Source organism: Bos indicus, chromosome 28 (genome assembly GCF_029378745.1).
Source record: "Bos indicus isolate NIAB-ARS_2022 breed Sahiwal x Tharparkar chromosome 28, NIAB-ARS_B.indTharparkar_mat_pri_1.0, whole genome shotgun sequence".
In the NCBI taxonomy this organism is placed as follows: Eukaryota; Metazoa; Chordata; class Mammalia; order Artiodactyla; family Bovidae; genus Bos; species Bos indicus.
This window is the reverse complement of record NC_091787.1, coordinates 42,083,328-42,096,824: the sequence shown is the minus strand read 5'-3', so window position 1 is coordinate 42,096,824 and position 13,497 is coordinate 42,083,328. Positions and strand designations below refer to the sequence as shown.

At 50.1% G+C, this 13,497-nt stretch overlaps 1 protein-coding gene across 1 annotated transcript in view; it reads left to right on the top strand.

The window, feature by feature from the left end:
* LOC109553950 (anthrax toxin receptor-like) overlaps positions 1-13,497 on the top strand; it is a 45,747-nt gene that overhangs the window by 20,210 nt on the left and 12,040 nt on the right. Inside the window, exons 4-12 of the mRNA XM_019954282.2 lie at positions 280-361; positions 470-503; positions 1,391-1,470; positions 1,547-1,615; positions 1,952-2,032; positions 2,132-2,192; positions 9,307-9,402; positions 12,133-12,202; positions 12,754-12,844. Coding sequence (XP_019809841.2) covers positions 280-361; positions 470-503; positions 1,391-1,470; positions 1,547-1,615; positions 1,952-2,032; positions 2,132-2,192; positions 9,307-9,402; positions 12,133-12,202; positions 12,754-12,844 — 664 coding nt within the window. The remainder of the gene's footprint in view (positions 1-279; positions 362-469; positions 504-1,390; positions 1,471-1,546; positions 1,616-1,951; positions 2,033-2,131; positions 2,193-9,306; positions 9,403-12,132; positions 12,203-12,753; positions 12,845-13,497) is intronic.

Genomic DNA, 13,497 nt, shown 5'->3' with positions numbered 1-13,497 from the left:
CCCCTGAGGTCTGCCTGCTGAGAAAGGGATGAGCACATCGAAAGCCAGGTCCTACTTAAGGGACGGAAAAGCAGCATCCTCCATGCTCACTGGGAGATGGACAAAGAAGCGTTAGGGTTAGTCCTGTCGGTGTAAAGACATGGACAGAGGGGTCACAACAGGGCCACTGTGTTCTCTGGTCCAGGCGGGCTCCACAGAGCAGAATGGCACCGGCAGCTGGTCTATTTTCTAACAGTCAACCTTCATTCCTCCTCAATCCCCTTTCCTGACTTTTTTCAGAAATGAAGTTCATGATGGTCTTATCAGACTTCAGAACATAGTGCCTACAGGAGACACATACATGCAGGAAGGATTTAAAAAGGTACAGATCCTACAGCCCTGAGAATTTATTCTGCTTTGTCACATTCTTAAAGAATTATTGGGTTTTCTCACGTCTCACCTCCCCCAACTTTCCTTCAATTTGTTGCAGGCAATTGAGCAAATTGAACAAGCTCACTCAGGAGGTAAGCTGCCGGCTGACGTCACTGTGCTCAGGGGAACAGAGCCAGGCCCGGGCCTCAGCGAGGGCTGGTGCACACCCTCCTCGGCCAGCTCCTGGCGCTGACTCTAGGAGCGAGCTCCTTGCCCTCTCTGTGCTGCAGGTCCCTCCTCCCTGCAGTGAGGGTGAAAAGCTCCCCCAGGGATGTTCCTGAGAACCACATGGGATCATCTATTACATTCCTGGTTCTTACTAGATATCAAGTGCTTGACCTATAGTTGAGCTGCATGAAAAAGAAAAGAGAAATTCCAGGGACAGTGAGTAAATAGAGTTCAGTTTGGGGAGCAGAGGCCTTGGTGCCCCTGCCTGCCCACACTCTGTCCCCCACAGCCCTGGCTCTGCCCCTTCAGCCTCTCCCCTGTGGTTGACTCTCGTCCTGTGACCGTGTCTCCAACAGTGGGAAAGGCTGTGCTTGGCCCAGAACCACCGGCATGTAGACTGTAGGGCTGCGGCCTCATCAGGAAGGAAGCGCAGGCTGCTGGGAAGGCAGGGAGCTGGGCGGGGCAGCTGCCCAAGCCTGTGTCGGTCAGTCTGGGTGCTCCTCCCCGAGCTCAGCTGAGAGGCTTGTCCTTGCCAGGGAAGTAGCTGTAGTTGCCATTCAGGATAAAGGCTGTCCACCCGCCCCTAGTGAGGGTCACTAGGAAGCACTCTGAGCCCGGCTCAGGCTCCTCACCTGTCACGTGGGTCCTGGGCTAAGGCGCCTTCTCTTTCGGGGTGCTCTGGGTGGCAGTTCTGGGGTCAAGGTGGCCCCTCCCCAGGAGGAGGTGTGGGAGCCGCACTGTGGGCCTGGCAGCCTGAGGCAGGTCCCTCCAGGTGCCTTGCTCACAAGGCAACTCCCAATCTTTCCTGCAGAAAACAAGGTTCATTCCATGATTATCTGTCTGACTGATGGAACTCTGGAGGAAAAGACACTAAAGGAAACTGTAAAAGAAGTGAGTCCAGACCATCGTCACCAGCTTTGGGTTCCACTTGTTTGACGAATTATACTCAACGCTTTTTTTCTCGTAGGCTGACAAGGCTCGGCAAATGGGAGCGACAGTATACTGCGTGGGTGTAAAAAACTTTGAGGAGCATCAGGTATTTCTGAACGGGGAACCACGTGCCACTTTTGAGCCCAGCTGGTGAAAGCATTCAGAGACAGCTGTCCCAACATCACCCAGTGGATGTCCCTTTACCCCAGTCCAAGTGTTTGGACAACTAGTCATGGCATGTGAACAGCAAGTGTTGTGTAAACTTGCACACCAGAGGTGCGGGTGGAGGAGCTTTCCACTTCCTGAGGGGGGGCTGCTGATAGATGCCAGAGAGTGGCCCTTGGAATCCAACATCGCAGCAGGCAAGCGTCCATTTCCTGGGATAGGATCTATTGTGTTTTCAGCCTCTGGCTGTGTGCCAACCCTCTCCTCTCCACTGCAGTTAATAGAAATTGCAGACAGCCCGTATCACGTGTTTGCAGTGAACCAAGGATTCAAGGCTCTTAAAGACATTGTTGATCCAGTGAGTGAGGGCTGGACTTGAGAAGCGGGAAGAGGTGGGTTCTCCACAAGTTCCTGCCATTCACATCCCCTGCTCCTGTCCCTCATCTTCCTGTTTTAGCTCGAAACTAAGTCCTGTATTGAAATTACTTCTGTGGAGCCTTCCGATATCTGTGTGGGAGGTAAGAGCTGGAGTTGCTATTGTAAATACAGTGGTGTGTGTTTGTGTGAGTTCTTAGCATGTCCAGTGTGCCTTATGGGTGTGCTCTGAGCACATGGTTTCAGTATATATGGTTTGTGTGTGTAGTGTGAGTTGTATGTGTGAGTGTGGAATCTGAGTGTGCGGGGTGATTGCACAGAAGTTCGGGGCAGATGACTACACCGGGCCTATAAGAGACTGTGTGTGAGGTGTGTGTGTAGGGGGTTGTGGTGTGTGTGTGTGTTTGTACAACTACTTCTTTCTTCCAGCTATTGGGCTTCCTTGGTGGCTCAGCTAGTAAAGAATCCACCTGCAATGTGGGGTTCCTGGGTTCAATCCCTGGGTTGGGGAGATCCCCTGGAGAAGGGAACAGCTACGCCATCCAGTATTCTGGCCTGGAGAATTCCATGGACTGCATAGTCCATGGGGTCGCAAAGAGTCGGACATGATGAAGCGACTTTTGCTTTCTCTTTCTAGCTTCATTAAGATGTAATTGACAAACAGCTCTGTCTGTTTAATGTATGCCACAAAATTACCTGACACAGAAATATTGCTAACTGATTACAGCTGATTATAAGCATACATATTTTTTTAGCTCAAAACTTGAAATTTAACTAAGAAATAAGGAAAACTTAATTTTAAAAACCCTTAACAAAACACTAACAAACAGAAGCCAACAACATAAAAAAGGACAAATGCATCAAGACTAATTAGGTTCACCTCTGAAATGCCAACCCGATTCAATATATAAAATATCAATGTGATTTTCCTCATCAGAAAAATGAAGAAAAACGTGATTATTTCAGTGGATGAAGAAAAGAACTGGACATAGTTCATGGTCAATGTCATACTAGTAACAGATTCTGACAAAGGCATCCAAAAAATACTCACAGCTATCATTACCCCCAGTGGTTCAGCAGGGACGCCTCTCCCTGAGATCTGAAACCTGAAGAGGATGCCGTCCCTCCCCTGGGACGGTCCCTGCATCAGACTGGGGAGCATCCTGTGTGTCGCATTGCTGATAGAAGCTCTCTCTCTGAACTGAGCTCTGTGTGTGCCAGCTCAAGCATCCACATTGCTGGGACTTGTAGAGCTGAGGTGGGTGGATAAGCACACGCTCCCAGTAACAGCATCCAGTTGCATGCAGCTGGATGCATAGCCAGGAAGCTGGTCCTGGCTGTGGTCCTCAGAACTGCAAGACTACGGTGCGATAGGCTGTGGGGTCAGACAGAGCAGCGTTCATATCCGGTCTCTGCTGCTCAAGAACATGAAACCGAGGCAACTTGCTGAATATCTACCACCTCCAATTTCATCTCCAAGAAGTAGAAATAACAATACCCTCTATCAGATCTGCAGTGGGACATAGAAGCAGTGGAATTCACGGCAACTGGCACGGGATCTAGAAGCTGGTGGCCCTCACCTACAGGAGCTGGTACTAAGACTTCCATCACTGACCCCTGGTTCTTCCCCTACCTCTCTGCTGAGCTCAGGTTGGGGAGGGAAGTGGTTAAAGAACACCCAGGGTGAGAGCATCTCCAGCTGAGCCCTCAGTGGGCGGAAGCTCTCTGACCCCTCCTGTCTCTGACCCTGTGGCCTGTGCGAGGTGTGGCCATGGAAGGAGACCCCACCCACGTGCAGGGCCTTTCCTTGCACGTCCCAGCTTGCAAGCAACCTGAGAGCTTCCATTCTCTCATCATGTCCCCAGGACACACACGGGCTTGCAGACCTCAGGGGAGGATGCCTGTTGTCATTCATGCCTGGTGGTGGCCTAGCTGGAGTGACAGGTGCTTGCTGCACACCCTCTGCCAGTGAGGCCCAGCGGTGCTGCTCTGACCTTTACAATTACTGTCATCTTGTCAAAAGCTGCCACACAGCATGACTGTCACTGGGAGGGAAAGCTCAAGGCAGGAACCTGGACCCCAAATAAAGTAGAAGCTGTCATTCTGAATAAGTCAGTGAGCCTAGTGAGGGAAAGCCAGGAGGATGTGAGCATGAGGCACGCAGCTGCTTCAGCACCTTGGGCTGCCTCTAGGAATAGGCAGAGGCTTCTGCTGGCCTCCCTGCCCCTAGGCCTTTGCTCCAGCCCATCCTCTACATAGGACCCGAAGGGCAGAGAAGGCTACTTCTGTAACCTTCTGGAGGTGAGGCCCCCAAGCCAGACAACTGGGCCTTTCAATTAGCCTCTACTCTAAGTCTGCCCATCTGCTGCAGAGGCTGGGGGTGGGGGTATTGGGTTTCCTGCAAAACTTTGGCCAGCTTTGCAGAGTCCAGCCCACCCAGCCCTTGAGACGTCACTCTCAGAGCGCCTCAATCCGCAGCCTTTCCTGGTCAGCTGGGCCCCCAGGCTTCTCACAGCCCTTGGTCTCTCATAGTCACTCATCACTCAGTAAGAACCGTAACTTCCGCTTGGCTGTGTCTACAGCATTATATATATATATTTATATTTTAATCATCCACTTCATTGTTTTTATTCCAACACTTTATTACAGAAGATTTCAAACACATAGCAAAAACGGAAATGAATGTACAATGAACATTCCTCTCTCCACTGGATTTGCAATTAATATCTAACCATATATCCCTGGTCACATATTTATCTAACTCCTCTCTCCTTCTTATCTCTCTCTCTTCATCAATCCGTCTTATTTCTTGATGCATTTCAAAATAACTTATACTGATCAGACTACCACACCCACAAACCCTTTATTCTGCATATCTTTACCTGTGGAACACTTTTCATTGAGTTTTGTTTTGTTTTGTTTTTTCAAATGCAGCAGACTTCAGTGTATCATTTGATGAGTTCTGAAAAATGCGCACTGAAGGTTCAGAACATCAGAGTTGTCCCCAGAATGCGGCCTCAGCTCTCCTCCCAGGCAATCCCTGCCCCCATCCCCTGGAGGCAGCTGCTCTCTGATTTCTTCCTCCACAGGCTATTTTGCTGCTTTAGAACTTCTCTCCGGTGACTCACGAAGGATGAGTGAGAGGTTTGGCCTGCGGCACTGGGCACTATGGTTTGGGGATTCATCCCTCCTGTGTGTTGCTGGGTTTATTCAGGCTTGACCCATAAATAAAGCCCAAATAAACCCAGGCAGGAAGGTTTATTCGGGCTTTATTCATGGCTCATTTTTCTGTATGTGACCAGACCAGAGCGAGTGTCTGCAAGAAGGCCAGCAGGTGGGGCCCAGTGGAGGCCACAGTAGGACCTGGGGCAGAGCGGGGCTTCCCTCTGAGGTCTGCTGTCCAGCTCCGCATTGGGGCTGGAGGCCCTCTGTGAGGGTGGGTGGGGCAGGCTGTGTCGGGCAGGGATGAAGGCAGGGCACATCGTGCAGAACAGTGTGGGATACCCCTGCAACCAGCCTGGGCAGAGGCTGTCCCTCCACCATGATAAGGTCCCCCCTTGTCCCATCCCATGGTCTCCCCAATTAACAACCACGGAGTTCAACTTTGATATGGAAATTCCTATCTAAACATACTCTACAGAGATATTTTACATCAATAGGATCACGCAGTACAGAGTATTCTCCAACCTTCTACATAATACGCCATTGTATGGATTGATCAATTCATTTCACTGGTCTTGGGGAGACAATATTCAGACTGCTCCTAACAGGTTGATGTTAGAAGTCATACTGTCGGACCATCCCGACGCTTACCTCTCTATGAGCTTGGGAAAGGAATTCCCTGCAATCAAGACCAAAGTACAACTACTGCCTTAAGGGGAAGCCCAGCTCATGGGTGGCAATGTCCAGTCTCTCTCAAAGTGGCTGTGCCACACCGCATGTGGTGCCCCCGCCTCCTCTCCCCAGGGCCAGCCACTTCCACCTGTGTGCCCCTGTCAGTCCCAAGCAGCTTGGACGCCCTCTTCACGCTCAGCTCCACCAGCCTTCTCAGACAAGCCTGCCTCATCAGCTCCTCTCTCTAGAGCTCCCAGACAACTTGATGTACAACTTTTCTTCCAGAGAGAAAGTTCTCTGTTCCAGAAAGACTCAGTCTCCCTTCCAGGGCCTGAGGGCTTGTAGGCAGTGAAGCCGTGTGGGATGTGCAGCAAATACAGCCCTGGAAGCCTATTTCAGTCCTCCCTGTGACTGTATTTTCTTCCTGTGGTTGATACTGTTGGAGGAATTGGGATATGAGGAGAGGAATTTGGAAAGCAAGAGGGACAGCTTCCCGGGCAAAGCAAAAGTCCTTTACCCGGAAGTCTCTCTTGCTGAAATATTGAAACCACCACCCTGCCTTCCACTTTGGAGACTTGCCAGAGTTCAGCAGCCCCTCTTTGAGAGCAGCACTGCCTGGGAGAGAGGGGCTCCACTGCAGAGGTGAAGCAGCACGTGAGCGGAGCTGGAGGCAGCAGGAGAACCAAGGAGGAAGGAAGGCGCCCAGGCAGAGGGCAGCGAGCCAGTGTGGTCAGTGCCCTGTGCTGTCGTCCGGCCCCGCCCTCCGCTGCTGCCCTCCCTCCAGTCACCCACATGGAGGAGGCTGGGCCCAATCTTCACCATGCGGCTGGGACAGCCAGGTCCTCTACTGGGGCTTTCTGGTTTCAACTCAGAGCCTTGTGAGCTGAAGACTCAGGTCAGAAAGGGCATGTCCCCAGAGAGCAGAGTGATGGATGTTTGGAATTAAGACAGGAGCAGACGTGATGTAAATGTGTCCTAAATTGGGCACTTGAGGTCACGTCCCTGTACCTGCCTTGGGTCAGAGGAAGTGACCTGCCCTTTCTAAGTCACAGTATCCCTCTGCGTAAAATTGAGTAGTAAATCTTGCCTAGCTCATGCCTAAGTTCATGGGGCTGTTAGGAGATTTAAGGGAGAAAGTGTAAAGATTGGTGTGCAGTAGGTGCCCATTAGTGGGAAACAACATTTGGATGAACACAGGAGTTGTGAGCTTTGGCATGGCACTTATTTGCTCATTTCTGATTCCTTTTGGCTTTTTGCTTATGGCAGAAAAGCTTCTATTGGCTTTTTTTTTTTTGCCTCATCTAGAGCCTGATTTCCCCATATTCAATAGCTAAAGTTTCTCTTCTCTGCCTATAGTTTAATTAAAATATGTTTCATTGGTTTATGGTTCTACTTTTCAAGGAAACCATTCTTTGCAGTAAATAATCCTGGAATATGAATTATGAAATATACTTCCATGAGATTAAGACCCAGTTGCCTTGCTCAGGCTGGACTTAGTTGTGCTGGTAAAGGCGTGTTTGCAGGACACAGTTCCGGCTGCTTCTTCCTAGACAAATACAGATTCTTATGCCATGGTGGGCAGGGCTCTTAGGAAATGTGAACAGTGGGGGAGCAACCTGGCAGATTTGGGTTCAGAAGCAGCACTGGTTTGCTGGCTACTGGGCATGGAGGGGGTGTCACTAAGGGGCCTCAAGGTTGCCCTCAATGGGCCACAAAGGCACTGATGTCTTAGCACAAGACGATCAGTTCACCTTCCCTGCGCTTTGTCAAAGCTTCAGTGCTCTCTCCATGCTTCCGTGTTGCTCGAGCTCTTCCAAGGACAGGTCAATGCATCAGGTACCCTCTTAGACCAGGCAAGTACCAAGAGAAAGAGGAGTGGCCCAAGGCCAAGCCAAGGATGATGGGCAATAGTGTTAGGGGCAAGCACTTGGCCCCTGGAGAGCTTCCCTTTCTGAGGGCAGCAGCCTCTGCCCCAGCCAGTGGTTGACATGCAGAAATACAAACCCACACATGCCAAGTGTTCCCATTTTCCAAGAATTCTAGGAACCTGGATTAGTAGAGAAAATGTTCACATTTTAAACATGGACTCCCGTTTTCTTGAAAATACTTGAGAGCCTATAAAAACATGTCAGCAGGACAGCTTCAGCCCTCAGCCCAAAAATCTGATTTCCTCAAAACAGAGAATTTACAAACTTCACCTTGATCTGATAGGGACTACAGGAAGAGTTGAAGGAGGGGGACTGTCAGGTCCAAAGCTGTGCTGACATTTCTGAGGAATATTCCTCAAGCTAATTGATCTTGGGCAATTAATGATCTTAACTAGGAGAACAGGGGTAGAGGCTATTGACCTTGGGCTTGTAGCTGGAAGACCTGCATTTATCCTGATCTACTCCCCAGGACCTAGGCCTACTGGCTGCCTTCTCTGGATCCGTTAGTATTTCAGTTGCCAGGAAGTGCCAGTGGGGACAGCCTGGCGCTAGGGCTATGGCCTGGCTAGCAGCCTGGCTAGGGCTATGGCCCAGAACTGCTCCTGTTGCTAAGTCGTTTCAGTCGTGTCCAACTCTGTGCGACCACATAGATGGGCAGGCCACCAGGCTCCTCCATCCATGGAATTTTCCAGGCAAGAGGACTGGAGTGGGGTGCCATTGCCTTCTCCGATGGCCCAGAACTACACCTTAGCAAATCAAAGTCTCCCACCCTAACAGAAGGAAATGCTTGGTGAATCCCTGGGGGCATTGTGTGAGGTACATGAAGCGGCAGGAAGAATGAGGTGAAGAGCAATCATTGCAGACTTCAGAACCACAGCTAAGACAGGATTTCACCCTCCATGGGTGATTCTCCTGTGCAGCGTCCTCGCCTCCTTTCTTGGCCCTGCTTTACCCAGGTCCTGGCCCTGTTCCTGGGGTATCCAGCCTGCCATTGGCATAGAGAATCACAGTGAGGAGGAACAGACCCCTGAGTGTGAGAACGGCCCACGAGCACTTAGTCTTGTGTGCTCAGCTCAGACAAGGGTCAGGAATGTCTTCAGCCTGCATTACCTTGTTTCCGGGTCATTAATGTAAGGGAAGGCCTGGTAAGGAACACTGCCTGCACCTCTTAGGGAAGACCTTGGGACTTCAAAGTCAGAAACCTGTGGCTGGGTTTGCCCGATGGAGGGTAGCAGACAGGGTGCCTTCAACGAGCTTGATGAGCCAAAGGCGGCAGGGGGAGGCCCAGGCACAAGTGCTCAAGGCCCAGGCACCTCAGCTTCACCCTTTGTGATGCCAGGTAAGACCCAGTGTGTGCCCATATATTGGTCCAGACATAGCTGCTTGCTTATTGGAATCCTTGAGAATTCAGTTATAGCGTGGCCCATCGTAGCTGTAAGATCAGAAGGAAGTCAGCACTCTCCTAATAACAGACCTTTGGGTGTCGCCCTTGCAGATGAATATGAATTGATGATTTCTGGAAAAGGTTTTAATAATGCAAAGAATGAGGATGAAGTTATTTGTAGATTTAAATTCAAAGACAAGCTAATTGGTAAGTAGCCTCTCGGTGCCACCAAGTGACACGTTTTCCACACCACACTGCATTCCCTTAGCCAGCTAAGCCATCAAAGCCTTTGCTGACCATTCACTGCAGACACTGTGAGGATGGAGGCAACATAGGCAATGGAAGGAGCCACCTGGCTGGTAAGACTGGCCACCTTGCACTTTGTCTTAGTCTGGAAGGTATCAGCTCCAGCACATCAAGACCATCTTGGCTCAGAGCTTGCCCTTGCAGAGGCTGGCCTTGGGATGCTGGGTCTGCCCTTATGGCTGCACTCCCCCCACACTTCCCTTGGCCCTCACTTCCCTTGAGAGACAAGTACTTGAATCTCACAACTCTTCTGGTGGGAAGTGATGGCACCCCCAGGGTCCTGAATCTGGGCCAGGTGCACTGAGCTCTCCCAGGAGGGTGGTATTGAGAGCAGATGCCAATTGCCAAGCCTGGACCCTGGAATTCTGGCTCAGGGTCACTTTACATGTGTGATCTTGACCTAATGAGTGTTCTGTTCTCAGTCTCTATTATCTGTCCTATACAATGGGGCCATTCGTATGGTAGGTACACAACTAAGCCCTATCGTGTACATAGCTACTATTTGGAAATATTCAGGCGCTAAGTGTTTCTCCACGATGGGCAAGTGGCCTGAGGAAGCACACAGACAGGGCAGGAGATATGCCCTCATCACTGAAGTGGGTCTGATCTCCCCCAGAGAGTGCCTGGGGACAGTTAGACTTCCTCTTCCTCCTCAGGTCTCCAAGTAATCCCACTGCTACATTGATCTGATACGTTATGTTCAATGACTCCTCATTCCAGGGCCATCGGGTAAACCCAGAGCAAGTCCTCTCCTTCAGCACTTCTGGGCCATCTCTTCTTCTTCCACGGGTGCATGAGATGGGCAGGATTCTTCCATTGCTAACTGCTTACACCACAAAATGTGTAGATGGTCTCAGGGAGTTAGATTTCCCATGGTTTGTAGTTTCTGGTGAGTGATTAGGACTCAGTAAACTTTTGCATGGAGAACTATTTACTGAGCACATTTGCTAATGTGCTCAGTGACTTACATGCACTATCCCAATTAATTCTCAGAAGACATCTATTGTTACTCCCTTGTATAGATGTGAAACCAGAGTCAGGGTCAATTCAAGAGCATGCCCAAGGTCACAAGCTGCTTCTTGCCTCCTCTGGGCCTTCCACCTCACTGAGATGACCTTCCTCAAGGAAGGTGGGACACAACCTGTCTTTGAGGAAGTGTGTTCAGAGGTTCCTCTGTGGTCCGTGGCTGTATTGCTTTCCTTTCTGGACATCACGTCTCTGGGATGGACCATGACCAGGTTCTCCCACAGGAGAGCCATCCTACAGTCCTGGGCTCCTCCACTGACCACCTCACTGCACACAGTCGAGGCTGATAAGAAGCGACGGCACCGTGCTGTTTACTGCCCGGAGCCCTGAGGCACTGATGATGCTTGACTTGCTTCCTTTTAATTATGTTTGCCTCTGATTAAAACATAAGACAAAAGTTTAGAAAATATAAAGAAACGTAAAAAAGAAAAAAAATCAACCTAGGTTTCTGTAAGTTTTACATTGCTTGTCACTAGTATGTAAAGCTTTTATGTTTCAAAAAGTTCTCTAGATGGGGCGAGTGTTTAGCTAACCAGTTAATATTGGGCTGAAACCTGCTTCACAATCAGCCACGCTTTTCTGGGCCCTCAGTCTGTGGAGTGCCTGCCGTCACCCTCTCTCCCTGTTCAGGATTGTGAACAGCCTATGGAGAACAAACTGCTCACAGTAATCCCAACCGTCCTGTCCTTCAGATGCAAATCCTTTCCCTTGACCATGCTGGGCAGTTAGCTTTTATTTTCCGCCCCAATGAAGGACTCGCACTGTCTGAAGTTCATAGCTAATCGGATGGTTGAGTTAGGTCCAAAAAGTTTTCCACATGGAAATGAACCATTCTTTAGGGAAGAGCCCTGAGCTGTGGCAAAAAAAAAATAAAAATAAAATAAAAACAATAAAAATACATTAGAAATTTCTAATTATAACTGCTACACAGTAGAAAACAAGAAAATACTAAAAAGTAAAGAATAAAACATTACCCCTGATCCCAACATAGGTAAGTGCCTGTAACATCTCAAATACAGCTTAATAAATCTAATTTTTCTGAATGACAGAAGAAAAGCTGAAGTGGAATTGGAGAAAGTATTGAGAGTCACACAGATGCTTCTTCATAAGACATGCTCTTCATGAGATGTGCTTCTTCATCCATTCATTAAAAAAAAAAAAAATGTCCCTAAGTTAAAAGGAGGCTATAAAAACATTAACAAATGAGGAATGTAAAGGAAACCTTCAGTTTGATTATAATTTCATTCATTTATTTTTGGCCGTGCTGAGTCTTTGCAGCTCTCCCTCCCCCTCCCTTCCCCACCCCTTTCCTGGTTTTTTGACACCGTGGTGCTTTTCTCTCTGGCATTCATTTTGACTCCCTCTCCAGTCCCACAAATGTCAGGCCCTTGAGAGCAAGACTTCCGCCTGTCTTGTTCCCATGAAACTCCAGAGTCCAGGCCCTGAACAGCACCTGGTGCGCAGTAGGTGTCAGAAAAAGGTGGAGAAGAGAAGCTGCTTCTGCCAGAGAGTGGGAGCTCTGCTTGCCAAGGGCAGGCAGAGGGGAGGGGTGGGTGGGTGGATGGGTAAGTCCACTGACATTCTTCTCACGTGATTGCGTTTCAGATGAAAAAGCCAACTCTGTGCAAGATACCAGTATGATATGCCCAGGAATAAATATAGAGAATCCAGATGAGTAAGTGCCCAATTTTGCCACCGTGAGGTGTAAAGAATTTGAGAACCCACCTCTACTGGGGCAACACAGTAATGTCTCCAGGAGGACGGCATGCATCCTCCGCACCTGCCCCGCTAGACAGTCCCTTGAGGTGCTCAGTGATCTGCTGCGACCCTGGCTCTGCCGAGGACAGCAGGATGCAGGAGGCGATGTGCCCGGGGGTGGATGGTACCTTTGCTCTGGGCAGCCTTTTGGAGCTAAACTCCCGTACTGTACTGACAGAGGAGTTGGAATGGTGACACCATACCACCATCCCCGGTCACTTAGCTCATGGCCACAGGGACATCTGAACTCACTCAGGGATCCTCACTGCCTCGTCAGACTTCATTGCAGAAGATGACCTTGTAATACTTTGGGATGAACTCTCCCCACCTATGCTGTCTGCTCCCTGATATCCCTGAATGCCTGGTGTTCAAAGTCATTACAGTGAGGAGATTATGAGCTACAGCTTGAGCCAAGTATAAGAACTCTGTCTGACCTGGCTGTCACTGTCTACCCCCTCTGTGCTTTAGGGCTTTCTCCCTTGAAATTAGCCTGAACAATGGTATCAGCTTCATCAACAGTGATGTCAGCCTCACCAGCAAGGACTGTGCGAGTACCAGGGTAAGGCTCTGGCAGCTAAGGCTGTCCTGACACCCTGCGCCCTGGGGGGCAAGTGAAGGGAACAACACTCCGGGCAGGTCCAGCAGATAGCCTGATGCACCCTAAGCATCGTCTCGCAGTAGCTCAGAGCCCGTAACCCTACATCTGTGTGCTGAACTCCCATCAGGCTTGGGCAGTGCCATAGGAGGGCTACCAAAAAGAGCACCTGGGGTCTGCCTTATCGTCCAAGACTTGCAAACCTTTGCTCTCTCTGTGAACCAAGTGTCATTGAAGGCACATGGAAGAGACCAATAAGCAGACTCCAGAAATGATGCTGAGGCTCTGCCCACCCTGGACATACCTTGCCACCTTCCCTGGGCTGGGCCTTGTGGTGGGGACCTCAAGGCTCCATCCTGGATTCCAGCTGGGGTGAGTGGGAGAGATTGGGACACTGTGAGTAGGAGACAGAGTCCAGGACCTCTGGGACCCCCAAGCCCTCCAAATCTGGGTTCCAGGCACACGGGTCTGGAGGGTGCAGCAGCTGTGGCCATACCCAGCTAGCTTTGCCTGAGGCTGCAGAGCCAGGAGGTAGGGGAGTAAGCCTGTGGACAGGTGTTCAGGGTGCCCTGCCTCTGCTCTCGCACCCCCACCTCTCTCCCAGCTGGGTGTCACAG